Source organism: Peromyscus leucopus, chromosome 8b (assembly GCF_004664715.2).
Source record: "Peromyscus leucopus breed LL Stock chromosome 8b, UCI_PerLeu_2.1, whole genome shotgun sequence".
NCBI classification, from domain to species: domain Eukaryota; kingdom Metazoa; phylum Chordata; class Mammalia; order Rodentia; family Cricetidae; genus Peromyscus; species Peromyscus leucopus.
This window is the reverse complement of record NC_051086.1, coordinates 29,183,040-29,209,515: the sequence shown is the minus strand read 5'-3', so window position 1 is coordinate 29,209,515 and position 26,476 is coordinate 29,183,040. Positions and strand designations below refer to the sequence as shown.

The 26,476-nt window shown below is 47.2% G+C and overlaps 3 protein-coding genes across 10 annotated transcripts in view; 1 reads left to right on the top strand and 2 right to left on the bottom strand.

The window, feature by feature from the left end:
- The window catches only part of Pdxdc1 (pyridoxal dependent decarboxylase domain containing 1), a 58,350-nt gene extending 52,710 nt beyond the window's left edge, over positions 1–5,640 (top strand). For 2 of the 3 annotated variants that reach the window (XM_028858382.2, XM_028858383.2), the window contains exons 17-23: positions 103–274; positions 822–940; positions 1,385–1,506; positions 2,361–2,453; positions 2,539–2,635; positions 3,555–3,659; positions 4,047–5,640. In XM_028858382.2, coding sequence (XP_028714215.1) covers positions 103–274; positions 822–940; positions 1,385–1,506; positions 2,361–2,453; positions 2,539–2,635; positions 3,555–3,659; positions 4,047–4,303 — 965 coding nt within the window. In that variant the 3' untranslated portion in view covers positions 4,304–5,640. The other variant, XM_037200785.1, reaches the window with a different exon arrangement.
- A 494-nt stretch (positions 5,641–6,134) lies between these two features.
- On the bottom strand, positions 6,135–20,480 carry Ntan1 (N-terminal asparagine amidase). Of its 5 annotated transcripts, none has more exons than XM_028858387.2 (10): positions 20,340–20,477; positions 14,764–14,866; positions 14,623–14,688; positions 14,262–14,370; positions 13,191–13,264; positions 10,683–10,736; positions 10,236–10,289; positions 9,381–9,478; positions 6,800–6,913; positions 6,135–6,443 (listed from the first exon to the last, which is right to left on the bottom strand). In XM_028858387.2, exons 1-10 carry the CDS (start codon positions 20,418–20,420, stop codon positions 6,267–6,269), a joined length of 930 nt encoding a protein of 309 aa, XP_028714220.1. In that variant the 5' UTR covers positions 20,421–20,477; the 3' UTR covers positions 6,135–6,266. The 5 variants fall into 5 exon arrangements, with proteins under 5 accessions (XP_028714220.1, XP_028714222.1, XP_028714223.1 ...); XM_028858389.2 differs by lacking the exon at positions 20,340–20,477 and adding an exon at positions 19,494–19,674; XM_028858390.2 differs by lacking the exon at positions 6,800–6,913 and having other exon boundaries at positions 20,340–20,480.
- A 4,407-nt stretch (positions 20,481–24,887) lies between these two features.
- The window catches only part of Rrn3 (RRN3 homolog, RNA polymerase I transcription factor), a 45,143-nt gene continuing 43,554 nt past the window's right edge, over positions 24,888–26,476 (bottom strand). The window contains exon 18 of one of the 2 annotated variants that reach the window (XM_028858384.2): positions 24,888–26,338. In XM_028858384.2, coding sequence (XP_028714217.1) covers positions 26,150–26,338 — 189 coding nt within the window. In that variant the 3' untranslated portion in view covers positions 24,888–26,149. The remainder of the gene's footprint in view (positions 26,339–26,476) is intronic. The other variant, XM_028858386.2, reaches the window with a different exon arrangement.

Genomic DNA, 26,476 nt, shown 5'->3' with positions numbered 1-26,476 from the left:
TTTGACCTTGTTAGTAGTAAAGAGTCTCCCCTTCATGTACCCCCTACCCCACCACCAAGTCCTTCTTTAAGCCTTTCTCGAACATTCTGTGGGTGTTTTCAGTGTTAGGAACTCGAGAAGAAGATGTGGATCAACTCATCACCTGCATCCAAAGCAAACTGCCAGTCCTGACCTGTACACTACAGCTCCGAGAAGAGTTCAGGCAGGAGGTAGAGGGGACAGCAGGCCTCCTATATGTTGATGACCCCAACTGGCCTGGAATCGGGGTTGTCAGGTAATAATTTGACTTGTTACATGATGTGAAGGACTACTTGTCAAAGACAAGTAGGTCCTGATGCTTACATATCCAGGTGAAGTTGGAGTATATTTGCTAAGAACTCACTAAGATGTTCTGGAGTATTTAGAAAGGCCCATAAAATATGTAGTCAGATAGTTTGGCCCACCATTGGGCTCAGTGAGTCAGGGGTCACTATGTGCCATCTGCTTGTGCGAATTCACAAGTGCCCAGGGCAGACATATAGTGGGCAAATGGTTACTCTGTGAAATATACAGAGCTTTACAGGGTAAGCCTGGTTCCCAGGGAGAGAGCTGTACTGGCCTCACAGTCTTCTGGGCTACCTTCCTTTCCTCTTATTTTCCCTTTTTCCTTGTAAATAAAAGACCCCCCAGACTCTCGTTTTCCTCGACCACAAACTGAGGCTTAGACGTTTTTAAAAGATTACTCCACATTTGTGCTCATCTCTGGGAGTTTCTACTACACCCACAGTCCTGTCTGAAGAGATGCTCAATCTTAGATGTGTTTCTGTGCTCTGATGTTTTAGGTATGAGCATGCTAATGATGATAACAGCAGTTTGAAATCTGATCCAGAGGGGGACGAAATACACACTGGACTTCTGAAAAAGTTAAATGAACTGGAATCTGACCTCATATTTAAAATGGGTAAGAACTACTTGCCTAAGTCACTGTGAAATTTAAGAAGACCATGTCGCCAGGCGGTGGTGGTGAACGCCTTTAATCCCAGCACTCGGGAGGCAGAGCCAGGCGGATCTCTGTGAGTTCGAGGCCAGCCTGGGCTACCAAGTGAGTCCCAGGAAAGGCACAAAGCTACACAGAGAAACCCTGTCTCGAAAAAACCAAAAAAAAAAAAAAAAGACCATGTCAAACAGGCTTAAGGAAGATGATTTTCATTGCCACAGAGGGGGGGAGAGCTCTGGTTTAGGACCAACTGGAGGTTAAGTGTCTCCCAGAGTAATGTCTCCCTCCCTTTGCAGCTCTCCAGCCTGCCTTTCCTTTGTCAGAGGCATCTTCCTCATAGTCAGGACAGACCTGGCTTCCCACTGTCCTGAGGACTTGGGAGCCAGCCTTGCCTGTTTCTTTCCCCAGGCCCTGAGTACAAAAGCATGAAGAGCTGCATTTACATTGGCCTGGCAAGTGATGATGTGGATATTTCTGAACTAGTAGAGACCATTGCAGTCACAGCCCGGGAAATTGAGGAAAACTCAAGGGTCTGTAAGATGAATTAGTATTTCATGTCTTTTCTTACTTTTGCAATACAACACTGGGGAATGTCTGTTCATTTCATTCTTTGCCAAATGTTGCTTTCCTGAGAGCTAGGTCTTACACCAGGCATGAGGAATGCTAAGTGGCCTGGACACAGTTGCTGCCCGCAGTGTCCTCACCAGGCAGTGTTGGGGAAGAGCCATGTACACCAAGTTGTGCAGCAAATGCTGTGGCTTAGGGCAACTGAGCTCTTAGGGGCTTGCTCACATCCACAGTGCGCTGAGGTGAGACTTCCTGAAAGGAGCTGAGTCTTAAGGACAAACAACACAGATGTTCCTGATAAGAGCCACGCCACCAGAAACAGACCTTCCTCTGTTGGTCAGGTAGCATGGAAGACCAGGCTGCAAGGCTAGTGGTCAGACCCACCCATCCCTGCCTGAGAGCAGACAGAGACCCATGTGCTGTAGTTCACTTTAGGGTGGGGGGGGGAATGAAGAGGTTTTTAAAAACCAAGGAGCTGGCTGTGTTCACTGTTGGTTTTTCCCAGTCTTAGCTGTTAATTCTGACTTTCTCTCAACATTAAACAGTGCTTGCTTTTCATTGATAAAACATTCAGAATGGAACTAGTTTTTTCTCCTCTTTAGCAAATGAGGCCAGGCAACAAGTTCTATCTGCTGAGGCCTGCATGAGCTTTCATCTTCTGTTTAATTTTCTATTTAGCTTTTGCTCAGGTATTTCAGTGCAGAATTCCATCTACTGACACACTTGTGGGAAATGTCACCAATGCTGGTGATTGTGTAAGAAGTTCCAGGCACTGGGCAAGACGCTTAGACAAACAGTATCTTCCTTGGTTTTGCAGCTTCTAGAGAACATGACAGAAGTCGTTCGGAAGGGAATTCAGGAGGCTCAGGTTCAACTGCAGAAGGCAAATGAGGAGCGGCTTCTGGAAGAGGTAGGTGACTGTTGGAGTCTGCCAGGCTGGCATCCCAGCAGAGCAGGCTCAGCAGGTCATCCTGAACAAAGATTATGTCTTACAGGGAGTGTTGCGGCAGATCCCTGTAGTAGGGTCCGTGCTGAATTGGTTTTCTCCAGTCCAAGCTTCACAAAAGGGAAGAAGTTTTAACTTAACAGCAGGTAGGACTTCCAACTGGCCTATGCCTAGATCTGTTGTTTCAAAGTTTTGACCAGATGCCTTTCCCTCCTAGAACCCGTCATGCTTTCTTACCTCCCCGATTCTCTGCAGGAATATGAAGTGAGGCAGTCCGCCCCTACTGCCATGTCATCTCCCCCAGCCTCTGCTGAAACAGTCAGAAAGCAAGCAGCCACTCTACAGCATGCACATTGTCTTCCTTGGAACAAGGACATGCCTATCCAACTGGCCCTCATCTGGGGACAGTGCAGTGTGGACACTGGCATAAGGACTGTTGTTTCCCACAGTAGTCCTGAGTATTTTGTGCAGGACAGGGCTCCTTCTGAAAGGGGAACCTAAAGATTGTAGCACACAGTATTTATTTTAAACCAGTGACTGGCAGTCAACTATTGGCAACTTGCTGGGAGATACTAACAGCTGTGACTCCTTTCCTGTCCTACCAAAGAAATACTCTCAAAACTTGATGTTTCTTCCTTTGTTCCTTCTCCAGAAAATAATAGCTAGATTCTCAAGATAGCAAAAGATCACAAGAGTTTCCTGGTATGGTGGCAGAAGGATGTCATCCTAGCATCTAGGAGGCTGAAGCTGAAGGGTTTTATGAGACTGTCTCAAAACACCACAAACAAGGAACGTTTTATCTGTCAGACCTCAGCCTTTAACAGGAGCATCTGCTCTTTGCTAAAGAGCATTTTGCACTGGGTATGGGTCCCGGCACACTGCACACACTGATGGGGCGTTCCCAGGAGAGAGATGTGAGCAACTGCAGGGTAGGTTTGCTCCAGTTCAGTCAGTGGGAAGCTAAGTAGTGGCTCTATGCTGATTAAGACACAAAGCCAGTTGAGGGCAAGTGACATCTCAGGATGGCTGTGCCAGGAGCTCCTGCCACTTTTTTTTTCCTGACAGGTTCTCTGGAGTCCACAGAACACACATATGTCTACAAAGTACAAGGTACGGGAGTGACGCCACCTCCTACACCCTCAGGCACTCGAAGCAAACAGCGACTTCCAGGTGGGTTAAACCTCTCCACAGTTCACCTTCATTAACAGAAGAAAACCACTTCTGTTTGTTGTTCCTTATGTTCCTTTCTTTAATCCAAAATTCCATTCCCTTCACTGAGACAACCATTCAGGCACCTGAGATTTAGCTCCAAAGAAATGCCTCCATGGCACTCCTAAGGCAAGCATTGCTTTAACCAAGGCACCTCCCTCCCGTTAGGGGCACCACAGAAGCACTGGCCTGGGGAGCAGTCCAGTGCCGCAGTGCTCTTTAGTTCCCGCTTCACCTCTAAGATGCAAGCCAGAATTCCAGCATTCCTGCAGTGACCATGCAGGACCACGGCACCTTTGTTACAAGATGTCCCCACCAGTCTCAGCATAGTTCATCTTGTCTCTCTAGGCCAGAAACCTTTTAAAAGGTCCCTCAGAGGCTCGGATGCTGTGAGTGAGACCAGCTCAGTCAGCCACATTGAAGACCTCGAAAAGGTGGAACAGCTGTCCAGTGGGCTCGAGCACAGCAACCCAGAGACCCACTGCCCTGAGCAGGCCCCAAGTGTTCCTGCCCCCATGGCCAGGCAGGCTGAGGCCCTGCAGAACAAGGCCCAGCATCCGGAAGATGACCGCCCTCAGGTAGAGGGACTGGAGCGCTTAAGATAAAGCTCAGTAATACTGGGCTTGAACCTTCATTGACTCTTGTTTCAGGAAAGATGAAGTTTTATTGAAAATGTGAACTGTGCCACATGCTATGATAGAAATTTCTGCCATTTGTGCTAAACTGGGAGTTTTGCACAGATAATGGCGGAAAACCAGGCTTTCTGGGGGTGGGGGGCAATTATTTTATGTGTAAGTTGAGCAACCACCAATTGACTATTTTGGCCTGCCCTTTCTTCCTGTACCATAAACACTCTGTGCTGAGAGAATATGTAGATTTCAAGCACCTTCCACTTGAAACCCTGTTCTCTCTCCTCTCTCTGAACCTAAGCGTGATTAGGCTGCATACTGTGATTCTCTGGGTTCTCCTCCATGCTTCTGTCTTACTAGGTCTGTAGTTCAGTCAAGTTGTGGTAGATGCCTGCCTCACTGGTTGGCATCAGGAAATGGGTCTCAGTAGGACCCGAGTGAGAGCATCAGAACCCTCGCCTGTGTACACATGGGCTGTGGCACTAGGACTGTCTCCTGCTGCCCCTTTTCTCGGGTACACATTCTCTGTAAACACAGCTAAGGACTCATTTGTTAACAGTAACTGACTAAAGATCTCTTCCTGACCATATTTAAGTCTATTTGTAAACACTGGTAATGCTTTGAAGCTGGTGCCCAGTGTGCCCTGTGCTTGTGTCAGGTCAGGACAGAAAGCCCTCTGCAGGCCGCCATGAAGAGCCCATGTCGTCTTCTGTGCAGCACAGTGAAGGCTGCCGCAAGCAAGCAAGCCTGTGACCTGCTTTTCATGAGGTGGCTGCCGCTTCTCCTGTGCTCACCCTGGGCCCGACTCAGGAAAGAACCGGAGAAGTTGCCTCTTTCGGGCTAACCAGCCAGAGCTTGTTGCCTAATTCTCATCCATGTGTATTTCCCAAGTACTGCATCACCTGCAGTGCCCTAAGATGCCCCACCCCGTGCCTTTTTAGTCCCTAAAAGTCAAACAATGGAAGATGCTGAGATGGTGGGCCTGTGGACTGTAGTGTTGGAAGCCTTAGTTATACCACTTTAAGCCTATAATTACACTGATTTGATGCGATTTTTGACAGTTGCCACTTGTCAAGATGCAATCTTTCCATTTTTTTGGTGCAAATGATTAAATATAGTCTTCCCTGTTCATTTGATGCAATGAAGTATAGCAGGTGACATGGGGAGGGGTAAATTATCACCTTGAACTGATTGATTTTTCAATGTTTTTATACATTTGGAATTGTTACCTGGTTTTGCTGCAACCGAATTTTACCTTGAGACACTATCTGATGTTGGCTTAAATAAAGGCTCTTGAAATTGCTACCTGTGAACTTGATATAAATCTTACTTTTCATCAGATAACATAAACGTTCTTAAAAAAATAACTTCCATAATCCTAAACATCTTAGTAGCATCATATGTATTGAATTTGGCCTCCCAGGAGCTTGTCTCCGAAGACGGTAATAAACTCAACTGTTTCTTTCCAAACAGATAGGAAGTTTCTTTTCTTTTTGTTTGTTTGTTTGTTTTTCGAGACAAGGTTTCTCTATGTAGCCCTGGATGTTCTGGAATTCACTCTGTAGACCAGGCTAGCCTTGAAGTCAGAAATCTGCCTGCCTCTGCCTCCAAGTGCTGGGATTAAAGGTGTGTACTACCTCAGCCTCTGATAAGAAGTTTCTAAGAGTAACTTTTGAACAGAGAGTTTTTCCTGACCAACCTGTCTCTAAAGTTACTGCCTACTCACCAGCAAGGCCAGTGGTTTCTCCTCCGTCCCTCATGACTGGTGAAAACTCTTTGTAGTGGAGCAAAAAATCATCTAAACAAATGCCTTTGCCAAAATAAGATTTTATTTTGAAAGATAGTAAGCAAGGAAGAAGTCAAACTGCACAGTTGTAGATTCCAAAACACCAATGGTCTCTATCAGGCCAAAGAGCTGTGTTCTTTGGTAACTTGGATGTTAGCTCCCTGGAGAGATCTTTTCCCATAAGCCATCTTCATTTTTTTTGTAGAGGAGAGCTTTATTTCCAGGAAACAGTATATTTGCTGGAGATGGGAATTTTTTTAAAAACATCAAGGTAGATCTAATATGTTCAACAAAGTGGGGGGGCTCAGCCAGAGGAGAAGTAGAAAGGTTCTGAAAAGACAAGACAGTGGGCATGAGCAGGGCCAGGCTGTACACCTTCCCGGCTTAGATGACAATGTCAGAGTAGCTTTGGGCCACATACACATTCACCGGGCTCGTCTCAGTGTCAGCGCCTCTGTACATCTGTTACACATATTTCACTACTTACTGCTTCACCTGTATAAACATCTACCAGGAAGTTACTAATCCCCCACTGCCATAAAAGTTAGTCTGCCAATGGTAATAGAATGTCAATCTCACCCACTGAAGGAGAAGCAGCTGTTAGCTGGTCTAAACCTTTTTTTTTCTTACAGATGGGGAAACCAGGGTCCAGAGATTTAAGATTTAGCCAACCTGTAAATTCTCACCTCTAGTATTTGCTTGTCATCTTGCTGCAACCAGAAATCCACATGTGGAAATGGCGTCCAGGAATACGGGCCTATTCGAAGTTGTTCTGTCTTTGCATCATAAATGCTAATCATCTAAAAGAACCATTTCCATGACAGGCTGTAAGGACACTGCCCTACCACTGCTGTGATCTAGTTCCAAGGCTATTCCACTAGCCAATAAACTGCGAACCTCCCATAATAACAAAGCTGCCACCACCAAATGCCTTTCCTGTGTTTGGTCCTGTGTATTGCTGTGTTTAGTTTTGATGGCAAGCCTACAAGAAGACAGCATGCTGCCCTTCTCAGGGGAAGCTGACAGTGAGAAAAGTCCCAGGTCACGTATCCAGTGAGCATCAGTAGTGCCTCAAAGACAAGCGGGTCTGACTAAAGCCTGTACCCCTCATGGTTGCACAAATACCACACCTCCTCACTCCTACCCTAAGCAGCATAAACAGCTCATAATGCCCGATGCCCAGTTAGGACAGCTCACACCTGCCATCCAACACTCAGGAGGCTGAGGTAGGAAGATCACCTTGGGTTCCAGGACAGCCTGGATGACAATGAGACCTTGTCTCATAAAAAGCATAAAAGAAAGGTTAGGAGTTTTTTAGTTTTGTTTGTTTGTTTGTTTTTGAGACTGGGTCTGGCTGTGGTAGACCTGGCTGGCCTCAAGCTCTTAGGGATCTGCCTGCTTTAGAAGTGTATAGCACCACATCTCACCTGGTTTTATTTTTGAGAAGGTCTCATGTAGCCTGGGCTGGCCTTGAACACAGTCAATAGTGTTTGAAATCCTCATCTTCCTGCCACACATCCCAGTCTGGGGTCACAGGGATGTGTGCACCACCACAACTGGCTCTGTAGAGCTGATTTGCCAACAGACGACTCCTTGAATTCCCAAATTATGTCAGTGGTAATTTTCAGCTCTGAGGGGGTACTCAGTCTGAAATATAGTCTATTAACTAAACAACAAAAGGAATCCTAAAGTAAGTTCCAGGCCAGCCTGGGCTGCAGTGTGACCCTCTGTCTCAAAAAAGAAAAAGAAAAAACCACCAAACTGATCATGGTAGTTGATGGACATTGATATAGGATGCTTGCCACAAGTTCTAAGACACCTTAGGCTACATACATAGAAGACCATATCAAACACAAAATTTTTTAAAAGACAAAATGAGGACTCCTGAAAATGGTAAGAGACTGGCAGAACAGATCTCTTAACTCCAGATGTCTTCTTACTGCAATGTTAGTGTTGCACAAACAAAGCGGATTTCTGGGCTTGCTGCAGTGTGGGGTGCTGGCACACATGTGAGGCCGGAGAGCCATGCCTCATGTCTTCAGTTGCTTTTGTGACCTGAGACAGGGTCTTCCACTAAAGCTGAAGCTCCAGACTCAGCACACTCTTAAGAGTCAGCCTCTGTCTCCCCAGTACTGGGCCTGGAAAGCATGCCCAGCTTCTCATGTCGGTGCTGTGGATCATGCTTACATAGCAAGCCATCTCCCCAGAGCCTGTTTGGCGTCATTAAAAAGCTGCATAAGCCCAGACTGACCTGTACCTCACAGCATTCCACCTGTCTCCCAAGTGCTTGGATTAAAAATGTGTGCCATCGTGCCAGACTTACACTGGGCATTTTACATTCTACCTGTTCCTCAAATGGGATGAATTAAGTCGTCTTTTAAATTAATGATTTAATTAATTAAAAAATATAGAGACTAGGACACAGTTGTATACTTGTGCAATCCCGCCCTGGGAAATGTTGAGGCTAGGTTACATAACAAGGTCTCGCCTGAAAATAAAAAGGGCCTAGGCTAGGAGTGCTCATTTTCCTAGCAAATGCCTCTATTCCATCCACAGCACTACCAAAACAATAAGGAAAAATACAGTACTTTAAGGAAATTAAACTGGGAGGGAGGTTTGTAGACCAGGCTGGCCTTGAACTCACAGAGATCTGCTTGCCTCTGCCTCCTAAGTGCTGGGATTAAAGATGTGTGCCATCACTGCCCAGCTAGAAAATTAAACTTTGGGGTTTTTGGTTTTGTTTTGTTTTTTCCAGACAGGGTTTCTCTGTGTAGTTTTGGTGCCTGTCCTGGATCTCACTGTGTAGACCAGGCTGGCCTCAAACTCACAGAGATCTGCCTGGCTCTGCCTCTCGAGTGCTGGTATTAAAGGCAGGCGCCACCGACGCCCGGCTGAAAATTAAACTTTTAAATGACCTATTCAGTAATTTTTTGGAGTGACTCACCAAACTACTCTTTGGTGACTGGATCCAAAGTGTGGACGGTGCAGGATCTTGTCACTCCCCCTCTCTCCAGTCCTCACTACGGAAGGTTAATGGGGAGAGGTCCCCCTTTGTCCATAGATCCGGGCTCTTACCAACGCCTCCATCTTTCGGGCAGAGAACTAGTATCTGGCACTTAGAAACTAAACTCACTCTTTATTCCTCTAACCCATAAGGAAGGGAGCTGGTTCCTGGTAAGGAGGGAGCCACAACGTTCCTCCACTCTAAAAACTTGAGGCTCTTAGGGTCCCCCTCAGCTCACCCCACAAAGACAGGCTCCCACTCACCGGGCCTCCTGCTAAGGCTCTTGCAGCACGAAGCTGTTCCTCTGGACCACGGTCGTGAAAGGAAGCTCTGTAAATCTCTGCAGTTTTAATGTTGACAGCTGCAACAGACAGGGAGTGACTCTAAATCGGCAGAGATCCAAGACAGACTTCACCGTTTCCACTGTTCCTCAAGGACAACTGAGGTGCCTCTGTAGCAACAGAGGGAACACCCCTGAGGCACTCTGCCCGCAGGGCTGTGTAGTCAACGCTCTGCCACAACCACAAACACTGGTGGAAAGCCGTGCCCTATTTAGGGCTATGCAAAGTGACACAGAATAAAATAAGGTGTGCCAGTGTCTTTTATCACCCACCTACCTAAACATCACGAACACACACCAGAAGCCCTCTACAATTTGCTAGCCTCAGGACTAGAGAGGAAGGCCCTGGGCTTCCTTTAGTTTGATAGCTCTGAACTTGGTTTTGTGGGATCTTCATTCTAAATCAAAACTTTACTTCATTCCCATAGTATACAGAGATGCAAATGCCTCATGCCTTCCCCATGAGCACTGGCTAGAGAGAAACATGCCAGACCACCCACCCATGTGACAATAAGCTGCACAGGTGAGGTGGGCATAACCTATGTGGTACACTGACTTTCTCTCCACACGTTATCGTTAGGACATTAACAACCTCACAGCTAGAGGCTAGTCAGGTCAGGCCCTTGCCAGGGTTTAACAGTAAATGTATAGGAGCAAGGATCCAAACCCAACAACAGTAGTACAGATGGAATGACTGCACGCTCAGACCTTTAACCTGAGTCAGCCTGCTCTAACGCACAAGGGAACCACGAAACCCTCTAATACAAATACTACTTACCAATGCCATAAATGATTGGAAAGTGGTTTTCATTTTCTTCCCGGTCATTTAATTCTAAGAAATGAAGGAAAGCAGAACTGCTAAACAGTTGTTCTTATTCCATGTGAAGGAAAAACTCAATACAAAGCCCCAGGTGGGCCACTGACAGGCCTAACCCTGCCTCTGCCACACAAGGGCAGCTCACCAGGGCTCTCCCCTCCCAGGAGCACAGAGAAGCCTCTGACATCAGGGCCTTTGGAGAAGCAGCATTAGTTGGGTAGGACCAGCATTAGTTGGGTGTTGAGAAGGCTACCTAGAGATAAGCAGCAGTGGGGACAAGTCATCCAGAGGTGACAGTCTCTGTGGACTGTCTTCTACAATTCCTATCCTAATGGTAGCTGTTGTAAGGGTACAGACAAACTTTCCTGAACCCTTATACCCCTGTTTGGGTGAAAGCAGCAGACTCACCTGTCACACATAATGTCACTAAGTGAATCTCATCATCTTGTTTGTCAAATTCACCTACAATTAGAATTTCAAGATTGATGTCAAAAAAGTACCCAAGAATGAGTAACAGGGCTCTGTGAATTTGATCAAAATACATTACATATATGCATAAAAATGTCCTCTTGGGGCTGGGGCTATAGTTCAGCTGATACTGTAATTGCCTAGCATGCTCTAGCATGCTCCAGGCTATGGGTTCAAGCCTTAGCACTACAGAAACAGGCCTGGTGGCACATTCAAGGTCAAAGCCCGTCTGTGCTACATGAGATCCTGTCTCAAAAAAAAAAAAAAAAAAAAAAAGGGTAGTGGTGGAGGGGGAGAGTTGTGGGTATAGGTTATGCCAGCAAGACTCATCTGTAGAGGTACTTGGAACCTGTGTTCAATCCCTGGGACCCACATGTGGAAGGAGAAAACCCACTCCCACAAGTTGTCCTGACTAACATACTCAAGCTATATGGTGTACATGTGCCCTAAGTGTCTACATGCACTAAATGAAAAATAAGATGAAATCTGTTATATGTAATTAATACAGGCTAATAGGGAAAAGCCTCAGGGGGCTGAGAAATGACTCAGTGGTTAAAAGCATTTATCTGCTCTTGCAGAAGACGTGTGTTCAGGTCCCAGCACCCACATTAGGTGGAGTCCTAAGAGGAGACCAGCTCTTCTCAAGTCTATTAGGCAAAAATATTTCTTTGTGTATATAGATGTATTGGCTGCATTGTATGTGTGCCATAGGAATGGTTGTTACAAGATCCCCTGAAACTGGTGTTACAGGAGAGTTGTGGTAATGTAAGTGCTGGGAATTGAACCTGGGTCCTCTGCAAGAGCAGCCAGTGCTCTTAACCACTGAGCCCAGCCACCAGAGCAAAAATTTTGTGAATGTTTCTGGACAAGGGAACAGAAGAGAGTAGGTTCTGAACGCCTGTCACCCACTGTAGCTTTTAGTTTCTGTGCACGGCTGAGCTCCTAACAGAGACAGCGATGCTCCAGAACACCACCTAACTTTTGCCCTGATTGTTTTGTAGACATAGGTTTTACCCATGCAGTTAACACTTCTTAGTAAAGTTTGTTTGAGACACAGTCTCACCAGGCTGCCCTGAACTCAGATCTACCTGCCCCAGCCTCCTGAAGTGCTGGAATTAAAGGTATATTCTACCACACTGAACTTTCACAAGTGGTTTTTTTGTTATGCATTTTTTGTTGGCCTCACTGTGTAGCTCAGGCTGGTTAGGAACAAGCAACCCTCTGCTTCAGTCTCTTTCCAACTGCTGAGCTGCAAGCATGGACCTCCAGACCTGGTTCAGTAGGTAACACCTTCTAGAAGCTTTGTAACTCTTCTCAGGACACTGGATATTCCATGTTGTCAGAACTGCTGGATTGCTCATCTTTAGGTCGGAATCTCTGTTGGAGGATTTGATTTTTTACATTTTCTTACTGTGTATGCATGTGCATGTGTTGCCGTGAAGCACATGGGGGAGATCAGAGGACAACTTACAAGAGTCATATTTCTGCTTCCATCTTGTGAGTCCCAAAGACCAAACTTGTTCAGTCTTGGTGGGAAGTGCCTTTACCCAGTGAGCCATCTTGTCAGCCTCTCTGTGCGACCTTAGATGACTTTCTTAGAATGGATTCCAAGAAGGGGAATTACTGAGTCAAAGGATGTGAACCTTTAAAAGGCTTAAGCCACAGTGCCAGTGTCCTAGCTGGCAGGCTGCTCCAGTGCAGGTATGGCATTAGCGTACACCTATTTCACAATTAATGCACACCATGTCTGTCTCTCCTGGTTTAGAAGAAAGGGCTAAAAGACCATTTTCATTTTCTGAAGATTACAAAGAGCGCTCCTGTACAGCTATACACCTCAGAGTATGTACTCTCCAAGAATTTACCGTCTGCTGTTTTAAAAGAGCATCTGACACAGGCTTGTAATTCTTTCACTCAGCTGAGGCACAATGATCACGAGGCCACAGCCAGCTGGGGCTTCAACACCATGGCCCTGTCAAAATGGGGAGGCCTTGTCCCCATCCCACCAGCACCTGGGAATTTAGTGCTGTACTTTCTGTACAGTCTGTATAGTTCCATCCATATGGCCTATGTCTTCAACCCCAGGTTTGGTTTGTTTTGAGACAGATTTTCACATGTATCCCAAGCTGGTCTCAGACTCATGGTCCTTCTGCCTCTGCCTCATCTGACTGCTAGAGAGCTTTATGTATTTGTTTATTTTTGGTGGTTTTTTTTTGTTTGTTTGTTTTTGTTTTTGTTTTTGAGATAGGGTTTCTCTGTGTAGCCTCGGCTGTCCTGGAACTCACTCCATAGACTAGGCTAGCCTCAAACTTGGAGATCCGCCTGCCTCTGCCTCCTGAGCATTGGAATTAAAGGCATGCACCCACCACCACTGCCTGGCTCCTTTTTGTTGTTTTTTAAACCAAACAAAACGAGGTATAATATTGCCGGGAGGGGGGGTGGCAAACTTACTAAGAAGCTGATGAGTAAGTTTCTGTGACAGCTGCCTATCATCACTGAAGCCTCCTACAAGGTGCACTTCCAGCCTGCCGAGAGAGGGACATGATCAGAGTTAGGAAAAGACATGACTGTATGCTGGTTTCATAGATATTTAGTTCCTGGCTCCCATGAACTTCCACAGCATGCTTCTGGACCTTTTCCACAGCATATAATGAAAATACCTGTGGGCACAATGGGGTGCATGTGAGGTTGCCAAGGCCAGCAGCAAGGCCATCAAGACCTCATCCAAGGTTCTCAGTGCAGTGTCACCTGGCCACCCACACAGAATACTCTAGAACTTTTCAGCACCTCCACCTAAAAGGATCTTGGCTTTGAGGCACAAATAAAGTTGACCAGTAGTGTCCCTGAGATTCTAAGCACCTGGATATGGCTGTACTACTTCCTTCAAAGGCTACCAAGAAAATAAGAGCCAAGTGTAATACAAGGCCAGTCATGTGAGCAAGTGACAGCCAGGCCTGGGTCACAGGCCAGAACATAACTAGCTATGTGTGGCTCTGACATACGACCATGTGTCACGGTAAGGATGAAATGCTGAGCCACAGCCAGTCTGGGTTGGTTCTTACTGTACACCCATGCTCAAACTCAGCTTGCTGAGTTGTGTGACATGGTCACTGCTGACCATGCCTCCTCCTTCAGTCTTTCCTACATAATTCCTGACCTGCCTGCTTCAGAGTATGAGGACGCCTACTCTAGACCCTAGAACAAGTGGCTGCTCACAAAAACACCTTCTGTCTGGGCCACAACAAATTAACATCTGAGATTCCAAGTTCCCAACTTTACACAAGCTCAAAATCAAACTCAATTTAAAATTCAGCACAGAAGCCTGACATGTCTCGTCCCCTCATCAGAGCACTAGGGGATCGGAGGCAAGACTACATAGTGAGGCCCTGTCCAACAAAAAGTCCAGTGCTGGCTTGACCCTCCATCACTCCATCCATCCAAGTGTGGACACCACCCATGCTCAAGGTGTACAAGTAGAGGGCATCCCCCACAGTGTCCATATAATAGCAGCATGGAACTTACCTTCCACACTGAGTGTGGTCAGAAAAGGATTTTATGGAGCTCATTATCAAGGGGACTTCAGCTTTGGTATCAGTTCCATCACAATGTGTGAGGCAGGTTGCCCCATTACCTGGATAATGGTAACAAGGGTAAAATGAGTTAGTCCTTATATTTCGGGAAGCAAGCCATGTAGACACCCTGTAAGAAAACTGAAAGGGTCCATGCTGCACAGCCAACCCATCTGACCAGGGCACCAGGGAGACATCATGCAGATAAGACATGGCTTCATATTCTACACCAGGAAACTCAAACTGAGAAAATCAGTGGTCCCACATGGTTGGGTTAGTTTAACAAATGGTTTCCTTCGTCTCTGTCATCATACCTGTATGCCTTAGGACCACAATGTGACAAGTAGTGGCATCATCAGAACCCAGAATGGAGATGGAGCCTGTTTAAAAAGGAAATAACATAAAATAGCCAGTAGGCTTTGGGATATGGCCCAACACACTGCTTCCTAACCTACCATCCTTTGGGGAGGTCACTGCAAGCTCTCTTTGCTGAACATACAGAAGGCCCTGGGGTCCCACTTGTTGAACAGACTGACCTCTGAGAAGTCTGGCTCTTTCCTGTTTAATTGAAACAGAATAAAATAGTTGTATGAATTAGTGAGGCTTGAACTGGAGAGGTGGAAAGAGCCAATGTGTACTTAGAAGTAGGAAGCAGGCTGGCATGTCTGAACTATGCTATACTGGCTACTGAAGGTTGATGAAGAAAGACATCAGGAACATTCTCTCTAACTAGGAGAGCTACATATGACACAAGATCCCAATAACCAGAAAAGAGACATCATAGTTCTTCAAGAGTCTGAGACTTGACCTTACTTTGAGACAAAGGCTGTCCTAAAACCATCCACTCTACCTCCTGAGTGCTGTGATTACAGGTGTGCATTAGAGGGAGGCTGTCTCAAAGGCAAAACTGGCTGGGCATGGAAGGAAATGCTTACATGCTTACAATCCCAGCCTGGGCATGCAGACTCACATGGGGGAGCTGACACACTATTAAAATGAACTCTACCTTCCTTCCAACTTGCCACAAATACCCAGTCAGCAAGCATGGTCGTGTGTCAATGTCCCTACACCTGCTTTGGTCTTACACCAACTTCTTACCATTTCTCATGCCTGGCTAATATAAGTTTGTGTCTAATTACTTAATAAAATCCAAGACATGTTAAGCACTATCTTCCTTTAATGAATTCCCACTGTCTGAATGCTAGGAGATAATTAAAAGAGGATATGCCCTTCAATTTAAGAACTGAATTAGGAGGTTATGGGTTCAGAATTCAATCTCCTGCAAGATCGGAATGGGACACAGGAAAGAAAAAGATAATAAATCAAACTGCTGTAAACCTCGTAAGTTCAGACTGGCCATATAACCTGGAGTAAATCAAGAACATCTCCAGTCGTATATTTCATCACACCCCAGTCAGGTGGGGTACCACACACTTGCCCCCTCTTTACAATCCCTTTACTGACCTCCCTTGGGGAGGAATTAAGGCAGAATTTTACCAAGTTCATAATTGGCTCACCACTAATGAGCAAAGTCGTGTTTGAGATCAAGTTACCATTTCAAAACTAACACAAGAAACGAAAGCAAAGGCAACCAGAAACGCCACGGCACAGGACAGTGGCTAGCCTGCTCTCCCGCTTGGTAAAAGCTGTTCCTAAATGAAGCCTCACTTCATCACATTTGTGTACATGAGAGAAACAGAGATACAGATACCATGTAGTGCATGAGTGTGAAGTGTGCATGGTGTGTGTGTGAGGTGCATGTATGTACACCTGGAAGCCAAAGGTCAATGTCATATGAATTCCTGTTACTCTGTACCTTGTTTTTAATTTCATTTGTGTGTGTGTGTGTGTGTGTGTGTGTGTGTGTGTATGCATGCATGAACGAGCGCATATATATATATATACATATATATACATATATATATATATATATATATATATATATATATATATATATGCATGTGGAGGCCAGATGGCAACCCTTAGAAGTTAGTCTTCTCCTCCACCATGTATGTTACAGAGACTGAACTCAGGTCATCAAGCTTGGCAGCAAGCACCTTTACCATATAGCCATCTCGATGGCCCTGCCTTTGAGACAGGATCTCTCACTGAACTGGAGCTCACTATTTTGGCTGGACTGGCTGGCCACCCAGCACCTGGGATCCACAGTGCTCCACCCCTCAGCACTGGGATTACATAAGCACCCTACAGCCTTTTATGTGGGTCCTAGGCTCCGTGCCCAGGTCCCTGTGCCTCTCCAGCAGGTGTGTGGTCCACTAAGCCAAGCTCCCCACCCCATATTCCTAAAGTGATAGTGGCCCAGTTGTCACAGTGTCTCCATTTCCCAGCATTTAATTCATGTGCACTCATCCTTTAACTGCCTTTCCCAAGACCTACTGAATGGCATTGCTTTCTCTGCTGGAGGTCAGCAGACTTTTCTCTCAGAATGACTAGATGACAAGCCTAAAGATCTCTGCCACTGTGTAGTAAAAACAGCCAGAGGAGCACATGGATATGGCTGTGTTGTAATAAAATGTGATAGGTGATATGCAAGTTTGAATTCATGTGATTTACTGTGATAAAATATTATTATTCTTTTTACTTTTTCTAACCACCTAAGACAAGGGCTAGAGGTATCTCAGAAGCAGGCACTTGTCTAGCATGTGTGAAGCCCTGGGCTCTGTCCCTGCATAAGGCCAGGGAGAAAAGGAAAATACATATCTGCAACTTTAGGGACCAGCCCACACCCCTCACCCTTCTCCTCCAGTTCACCTTTCTCCTCCAAGGGCACATGAGTGAGAAAGTGCCTGCTGCACTGTGAAGCATGGGGTGTGTTCCAAACCACTAGCAGGAAGTCTGGGTATGGCTCAGCAGCAGGAGTGCAGTGGGACATCCTGGGTTCCACCCCGCACAGCACAGGAAAATGGAAACCCATCAGACACTGAAGAGCAGTGCACCGGCACTCGAGATCACTGACTCCAGTAACCTTGTTCCTCACTATTGTCTACCCCGGAACACACTATGTACCAAGACTGCTTCAAGTCCCCAAATGTCCTCCTGCCTCAGCCTCCTGACTGCCAGCACCTACAGAGGTGCCCCATGTCGCAATGGCTGCTGTACTGAGTTATTACACAACATCCAAAGTGAGGGCAGACAGCAGGTACAGTCCACTGGTCTACTGCTGTCGAGAGACACTGTGCCGATGCAACTCTTATTTTTTAAAAAAAGCATTTAATTGAGGCCTTGCTTACAATTTTAGAGGGTTAGTCCATGGAGGGAAGCAGACAGGCATGGTGCTGGAGCAGTAGCTGAGATCTTTACATCCTGATCAGGCAGAGAGAGAGAGAGAGAGAGACTGGGTCTGGCCTGGGGTTTTGAAACCTCAATGCTCACCCCCAGTGACACACCTCCTCCAATAAGGACACATCTAAGTTCTACTAACTAGAGACCAAGCATCAAACCTGTGAACCTATGGGGGCCATTCTCACTCAAACCACCACCATGTGTCTGATCCTCACAGCCCTCAGTCTAGAAAATAAGAGCAAAAGTATTCATCTTGTCAAGCACAGTGTGGGGCCAGTTCCACTGTGGCTGGCCAGTGGGTACCTGAAACCAGCCAGCATTAAAACCAGACATGCTGGTGAGTAAACATGGGGAAACAGGTTAACAGTAAAAGTATGGGATTGCCCGAGTAACATCTATAATGACAGGTATTTCTCAGCCAGCATGGTGGTACATGCCTGTGATCCCAGCCTGGAAGGCTGCAAAGATCATGAGTTGGTGATCAGCCTGAGCTACAGTGAGACCTTCTTTCAAAATAGAAAGCAGGGGGTGGGAGGGGACAGTATCAGTGAGAATTCTGGAATTTTCCACTTAAAATGTTCAGACTGTGGTTGCCCAAGGAAGTAACTGCAGAAAGAATGGGGTCCGGGGAAGACACTAATCAGGCTTATTACCTGACGGCGATGTGACATAGGAAACACACACAGGGGAGCCAGGCCTTTAATCCCAACACTTGGGAGGTCTCTGTTTTCAAGGTCTGGTCTACAAACTTGAGTTCCAAGACAGCCAGGGCTACACAGAGAAACCCTGTATCGAAAGACCAAGGGGGAAAAAAAAAATCCAAGATCTGTCATTCAAAAAGTGTATCATGATGGGCATATTTAATATATAATATCTGTCATTCAAAAAGTATATCGTGATGGGCACATTGGATAACATCTCTAATCACAGTATTGCCGAAGCAGGAGGTCTCAGGCATCCAAGGCCATTCAAGTTCCAGGCCAGCCTGTCTGTCTGTCTCTGTCTCCCTTTCTCAAAAGAAAAAAAAAAGGGGGGGGGGCAAGTAGGAGGAGACAAGATGCTACAGAGATGGTCAGTAGTTAAAACTGTTTGCTGAGAAATCTACCAGAGGTTAGGTGCCAACACTCACAAGCCAGGATTCCCACACATGCCTGTAACCCTAACTCTGAAGTGGGGAGACAAGAGAACCCCTGACAGCAAGAGAGGGAGAGACCTTGCCTGCACTGAATGGAGAGGGAGACACTGGATGCCCCTTTCTGGCCTCCCTGTGTATACACATGCACCCACACCTATGTGCACATACATTCACACAGACAAATACACAGAGTGTACACAGATTAATAAAAAATCAGGTGTGGTGTGCACACCTTTAATGCTAGCATTTGGGAGGCAGGGGAAAGATCTCTGTGAGCCTGAGGCAGGCCTACACAGTGAGTTCCAGGCCAGCCAGGGCTACACAGTAAGACCCTGTCTCAAATCTTTTTAAACAGTGGATCACCTAGCAAATAAATAAAGCTGGGGAGACAGAAGCAGGAGGAGCTCTGAGTTTGTGGTCAGCCTGGTCTACATATCAAGTTCCAGGACAGCCAGGGGTATGTAGAGAGATTCTGTCCCCAAAACAACAAAAACACTTGTGAGGAGTCACCAAAACCACAAGAAGAATGGCTGACCAAGGACACGATTTTCTACTTCCCTCTACAGAGCACGTTATCCTAAGGAAAAGTGAACAGCTTTCCCTAGCACTGGGGATGCAGTCCGCACTCCAGCCTCCTCCATGGCCCTCTCTCTCCTCAGGCACCTCTCCACCCTGCAGCCAGCCCTTCTGGGCTGTCTCCCTAAACAGACCAAAGCCCTTGCTTCCAGAGGCCCCGCCCCACATCACCTCATTCATCCCCGCCTTCTCGTGCAATGTGCGTCGTGGCCACTAAAACTAGAAGTTTTCGGACAGACACAGGAGAGAGTCCCCAAAATCCTTGAGGTGGGTGAAACTTCTCTTTGATGAGTATCACTCCTGGCTTCGCCGACCCTGGCGGAGCCTGGCCCGATCTGCAGGATCAGTCTGTCTTGAAATTCAAGTTAAGAGTCACAGTCTCCTTGCCCCACAGTTCTCAAGGCTCATTCTGCCCATTCATTTACCCAACAAATATTTTGTAAGCACACTGCCATCTGCCTTCAGGAAGCGTTTGCTCCAGGAGACAGATCCAAGGGAAAACAGAGCAAGTACGCAGACAGGACACAACCCCACAGCTGCTCCGAGGAATCTTCTAGAATGTCTTCCCTAACTCCAGTCTCCCAGGCTTCACCTCTGAGAGTGAAAGTGAGATCCATGGGTGGGCAGACTCCAGACTAGCATGTGGGGCATCTGCTCACCACTGCCTTCACCATGGGACCTTTCAGAAGTGCCCGCAAGCAAAGAAGACTAAAGCCCATCCATCCATCGGGGTGCGGTCCTCCCGGACCCAGTAACTTCCAAGCGAAGCCCTTACTTCTGGCTAAAAATAACCAGGAACCCCACGCCGCAGGGGGCGGGAATGGCTCGCAGAGGACTGCTCACCCCCACCCCCCACCCCGCACCGGCACCTGTAGAGCCTGCCGAGTGTAGGGCCCCGGGGTTCCTCGCGCTGCGTGCTGTGCGACCTTCTGTAAGTCACCTAACCTCTCTGGGCCCCGATCCCCAGTGAAAGCTGCGGAGAGCCCAGCCGCCCGCAGGCCGGGGCAGCCTGCTCACCTCCAGCGGCGGGTGCGCTCGGACCAGCTCCGCAGCCGACAGGGGCAGCCGCACTCGCCGTCCGTTCACCAGCAGCGGCATCGCCTAGGCCGCGGCCAGGCCCAGGCAGGCGGCCGCCGCCCCGCCCCGCCCCGAGTCATGCCCCGCCTATCGAGGGCGCCACGCCCCTGCTCACCGCGGAGACTGCCGGGTCGAGGGACCGCGGCCATGGAAAAGCCTCTGGGTCGCAAGGCATCACGGGAGATGTAGTCCAAACTGTACGTACGTTGTCGGAGGCGGGGAGATGTAGTAGAGGCGTGGGCGTAGAGGCGTAGAAAGGAGAGCCGGGAGGGTATTCCAGCGCTTTGCAGCTGTGATGATTCGCAAAAGTATTCAATTAACTAACGTCCACCTACTTCAGCTGCCAAACATAGCGCAGAAGTCGCGGGCACCGCGGTGGGTAGCCCCGGAAAGGAAGGCACGGAAGAAAGAGGGCCGCCCTGGCTCTCGGACCAGAGGCGGCCCTCTGTTTTCGTCCTTGCCCTTCACCACCCTGGGCAGAAAAGCTAGGACCCAGACGTGGCCACAGCCAAAGTCAAGTTAAGTTCTGGCTAAGATAGAGTTTTGATCCTGCCATAGTGTCTCCCTCGGCCTGCATTCCCAGCATTAACTCTAATTAAATAGCTTTTACAAGAAAGGTTGGTAACAGATACCGAAACACAGGAATAAGTTCTGTGAACTTGGGGAACACAACCCGTCCTCAGTAAGCCAGCTGATTAATTAAAGAGCCTGTGGAAAGCAGGAAGGGGGGATTTATTCAATATGGCCACATTAGGAAGAGTGACAAAGGTCCAGGAAACCCTTCAAGTCCATCTTTATGAGGTCAAAGTTTAAATAGAAGGCAAAGGATATGCACATCTAACCAGACTATTGACCCATTGGGGAGAGCCAGACTGTAGGGTGAAAGGGTCAGCCAAAGAACACACTTTGGCCCTGAAACCAGAGCCAAAGGTTAAAAAGGGCCAGTGAAAGAAACTCTGCCCCTGACCAACTCAGCACAAAACCCAACTAATCGCTGAGCACAAAATCCAGCCAATCTCTGAGCTTGTTTTAAGCTTGGGGATTGAAATCCGACCAATTCCCACCCTGAAAATCTACACCCTGAAAAAAATCTACCCCAAGAAGCCCTATATAAGCCCTGTGCCTGTTCAATTGGCAGCTGCCTTTTGACACCCTGGCAGAGGCAGACACCCTCATGGATTCTTCTCTCCCAATATATCTCTTGAATCCCGTACAGACCTTATTTAGATGGAGCAGAGAGCTTTCTCAGTAGCAGGGCTGTGCAGATCCTTCCTCTAGGGGAGCAGAGTTGTTACAAATTCCAGGGGATCTGAGCAAAACTGTAACAATTTCCCTGGGGAAACCCACCCCTGCTGGGGCAGAGTCGTTATATTGGGGAAACCTTTCCCTGGAGCAAAACTGGAAACTGCTAAACTTAAAGTGATTTTGTGGTAGTCCTTGGCTCCAGACTGCCAGGATACTTCTTTATCCGTTGCACTGCTTACACAGACCAACCAAGACTTTCTAAGAGGACGTGATGAAAAGACAGAGGTCAGTTCTGTATCCTTGTCCAGGAACAGAATTGGCAGAACCTGTCTAACGCTGGAGCCAGTGCCTTGGAGTTTCTGGCGACCCGACATCAATCCTAAGGTAGCTGTGTTTGCGGTATCTTGTGGTTTCTGTCAACGTTGTCTGCTTGACTTAGCTCTTGGCTGACCTCAGCCCCTTCCCCCCAATATGCTGTACTTAATAAACTTACATCTGCTTCTGGAAGACCTCCAGGGTCCCAGCTATTACTGCTTTTGTCTTTATTTCCCATCTATTTCTCATCCTTGGCCCTCCCACTCAACTGACCTTGGTGTTCAAGGCCCTTGTTCCTGTTGGTTTGGGTCAACCCATCATCTGGACTTTAGTCTCATTCTGTGGTCTAGCAAGTTGTTAGAACTCTGAAATCTCTCCTGGAGACAAGTTCTCCTTCTGGCTGGTGTCTTTTCCTTCTTCCAGCATGAGATTCCTGGAGAAATTAATTTCTTTGGGATCCATTGTTTCAGAGGTCTGATATATTGAGATTGAAGGGAAGTCAGGGCAGAAACTTGAGGCCAATGGCAAAATGGACTTGTATAGCTTGCTTTCCTTTTAGTAGGCAGGACCTCCTGCCTAGGGGTGGTACTGCCCCATGAGCTGGGCCCTTCCACATCAATCATTAATCAAGAAAATGCCCTGCGGACTTGCCTACAGGCAATCTGATGGAGGCATTTTCTCAATGAAGGTTCCTCTTCCTAAGTGACTCTAGCTTGTGTTAATTTTAAGTTTGTGTAGAAAACCAACCAGGACACCTAAGGTCCCAGTGACAACCCTCAGCATGGTTCCACTAAAGTTCACTCTGGAGAGTGGAATGAGGTTTTGGACTTTATTAGAGCATTAGGTGAGTGTGGTGCATTCCTGCTGAGCTCCTGGCCTGGCTCCAGAAAGTAGCACCTATCCCTAATCCATCCTTTGTTTAACCAATACCTTTTGTTTCTCTTATCACCCTATGTGAATCTCCTCAGAGTCTCCCAAGAGGCCTATGCAAAACTTGATTCAGGAAACCTGGAAAGCCTTGGTACCTGAGAAATCAAGGAATTTACACTTGGCATTGTATCTTTGGGGGTTCCTTTCAGGTTGTTTTGAGCATACAGAAACTAACTGGCTAATAGAAAATAAAAATGCCCTGGGCTAAGGGAAAGTGCTTCTGTCCTTACAGGCTGGACCCTCCTGCAGCTGAGAAAGGCTAGATTTTTTCTTTTTTTTTTGGTTTTTCAAGACAGGGTTTCTCTGTGTAGCTTTGCACCTTTTCTGGAACTCACTTGGTAGCCCAGGCTGGCCTCGAACTCAGAGATCCACCTGCCTCTGCCTCCCGAGTGCTGGGATTAAAGGCGTGCGCCACCACCGCCGGGCTGCTAGATTCATTCTTTAAGGTGCCTCTGAATCTTCTTTCCACAGATCCACGTGAACCCACACACCCATGCTGAGACAATCCTCAACAGGTGAGGGTTTACCTACAGAAATATGAGTGCCCCCACCCAACCAGCTGCATCTAGAAGGTCTTTACTTAGCAGGAATAAGAGGCCCCTCCCCTAGTCTTCCAGGCCTGACTATTCTGATGCCCCATGCAATTAAGGCGGAGCTGCATACAGCTCCTCTCACCCCCTTTCCACCTTGTGGCTGGATGCAGACAGTCAACAAGCCCAGCTGGGATTATTCTTTTGCCCAGGATGGCAGTTGTGTGGCTCCTAGGACAATGGATCACAACACAGGTGCTCCCTCTGCAACTCAGGCTGGCCTGGAGCTCACTGCATAGCCTAGGTTCATCTTGAATTCATGACAGTCCTGTCTTAGCCTCACAAGTTCTGAGATTGTGGCTTTTTAATATTTATTAGGACTTACATGAGTGGAAGTGCCTAAAACACGCAGACTGTTAGACCCTGGAGCTGGTGTTACAGACAGCTGTGAGACACCTGCTGTGGGTGCTGTGGGCAGAACTTGTCCTCTGCTAAAGGAGCAAGTGCTATTGTCCACACAGCCATCCACCCTGACTATGGCTTTGGATCACAGTTTTATACAAACCTGAAGACAGGAATGTGAAAGTATCCTGAACAGTTAAATAGTTACATGCTTAAGGGTAGAAAGTGCTAAACTGAACTGTTTCCCATCGATGTACATAATTCTAAACATTGGATGTGGGAAAGCTAGGAGTGTGGGTCAGTGGAAGCACACTTTTGTGGCAGAGTCTGAGGATCAATCCCTATCAAATAAAAGGTTTTTAAAAAGCATTACGTAACACCTTAGTAAACAGTGGAAGAACGCCAACACTGACTGCAGCTTCCAGCCTGGGGATGAGAACGAAAGCCAGACTTGGAGCCCTAACTGCACTGAGGCACCAGATCACAAATTCAGGACCTAAGCACAATGACTGAAACATGCAGAAGGAAAGCATAGGATGTGTCCTATGAGCCACAGAGGCTCTATGGTTTAGAAACAAAGCATGCAGGAAGGCAGGTGTGGAGTGTGTGCTGAGCATTCGGAGCCCTCCCGTCCCCAGACCATCTGTAAACTCCAGTGCTTGCCAACTCCTCTCATCTCAGGATAGCGAAACCTGTCTAGGTGTGTGTGGACGAAAGACCCTGGTTTCATCCTCAGTACTAAAAAGAAAATTCTTTTTTTCCAAGGAGACTTCAATACTTTCTTCCACGGATATTTAGCTTTTTAAAAACCTATCTCACTATGTCTAGCTTTAACTTAAAATACTGCTTGAGCCTCCCAAGTGGTGAAATCATAGGTATATCACACGTCCAGGTGGCACAGAATTTCTCTGAAGTGTTTTCATGGGTTTGTTCAAACCATGGAGAACATCCTAATCACTGCCCAATCGTTTCTGAACCATCCCACCCCCTTTTAATGGAGCAGGAAGCTAAGACTTAAACACACCAATCATGGGAAAATGGTGGGGAGTCATTATTAAAGCCCTCATTGACATGAGTAGGAAGTGCCAGGTGAACTACACCATCCTTTAATTTTTCACAATGGACTTTTTTCTCAAGCCCCTTTGCAAAGGTTTATTTATCAACACACCTTCATTCTAGCTACTGCCCAAACCTCACACCATGTCAGCATCTATGGATGCATTTCTTTACATCTTTCTGTCAGCAGTTACAGTGGAACCTTGAGGTTTCCTAGTGACTTTCCACCGAGGCTGGCCTGGAACTCAGGAATCTGCCTGCCTTGTGGTGAAAGCTTTTTAAAGCAATAAAAATTTCTTTGTTCCAAAAAGGTATTAACAGGTAGACTGAAATCCAGAGGGCATCAGTGTCATTACACAAGACTATATAAACATTGAGAGGAAGTCCATTAAAAATATTGTGACCAAGAAAATATTGCTTGCCTTTCAATAAATATAAGTAGCAAAAAAATTAAATATACTTAAAGGGCCATTTCACAAATACAAAGTTCACATGTAAGGATCCCAGGGAAGGACACCTCTGGAGTCCTCACACAGGCCTGCTATGGAGCAGCTCTTCAGGCTGAGTCCATGTTGTACAAGTTGTTAAACTACTTTTTCAGACACCCAGGCCGCTTGGTCAGCCTGAGGTACAGGGGATGCACCTGTGTTCATGTCAGATCCACTCTCCTGCACCAGTGCCTTTTCCTGTTTCTCTGAATCCTTTCTTTCCTCCTGCCTTCTTGGCCCCTCTGCAGTCCTTTGTGTTCCCTCGGTTGAAGCCAACCCAAACGCTCAGCATTTCACCCCTGCCTAGGATTTCCCTCTGTACCCTACATCACAAATGTACTTCTAGTCAAAAGGGAACCATTATGCCACTGTAGGCAGGATCTACTTCAAGGGTATTCATAGGCAGGATCTTGGAAGATTTCTCATCAAAACAAGACCAAAAAAGTCCTATGACTGTGGTTCTGATAGTAAGAAACCTGTGAAGACGTCATCTGCTAGGATGTGACACTAGCATGCATCCAGCAGTTCCATCAGAAGGCTGCAGGCAGATACTCCACATTAAGCCAACACTCGAAGCATCGGCACTGACTGATATGCCCACTGTGAAATACTGCACGTGACACTTGTTCTTCCCTCTGTCCACAGGGAGCAAACTGCAAACACACGCAACCTGGGTCCCGTCAGATACTGGCCCAAGTCCAACCAGCATGGAAGCCGGACATACGAGGCACAGACTAGCCCAGTATGGGTCCAGTGATGGGGCTCGGGGCCCTGAGAAGAGCAGTCACAGCTCAACCACAGGTCCTGGAGGTGAGTGGGGCTGGCCTGGCATGTACAGCACAGGTGGGGAGCCCACACTGCTGGAAGGACTTCGGAAGTGGGCGTCCAAGGAGCTCGGGGTGAAGCCGATCACCGCATCGCTCTGGGGCACTTCACCTCTCAGAAAGTCGTCATCTTCGTCCTCCACTAGCTCCTGTGTGGAGAACAGAGTGTTGAGCACGTCACAGCGCTAGTCTGAAAAGTCTTCATGGCTGCTGAGACGGTGCAGTAGGGAAAGGTGCCTGTCTAGACCAAGCCATGACAGAAGCGAGCCACCCCGCCAGCTGTCCTC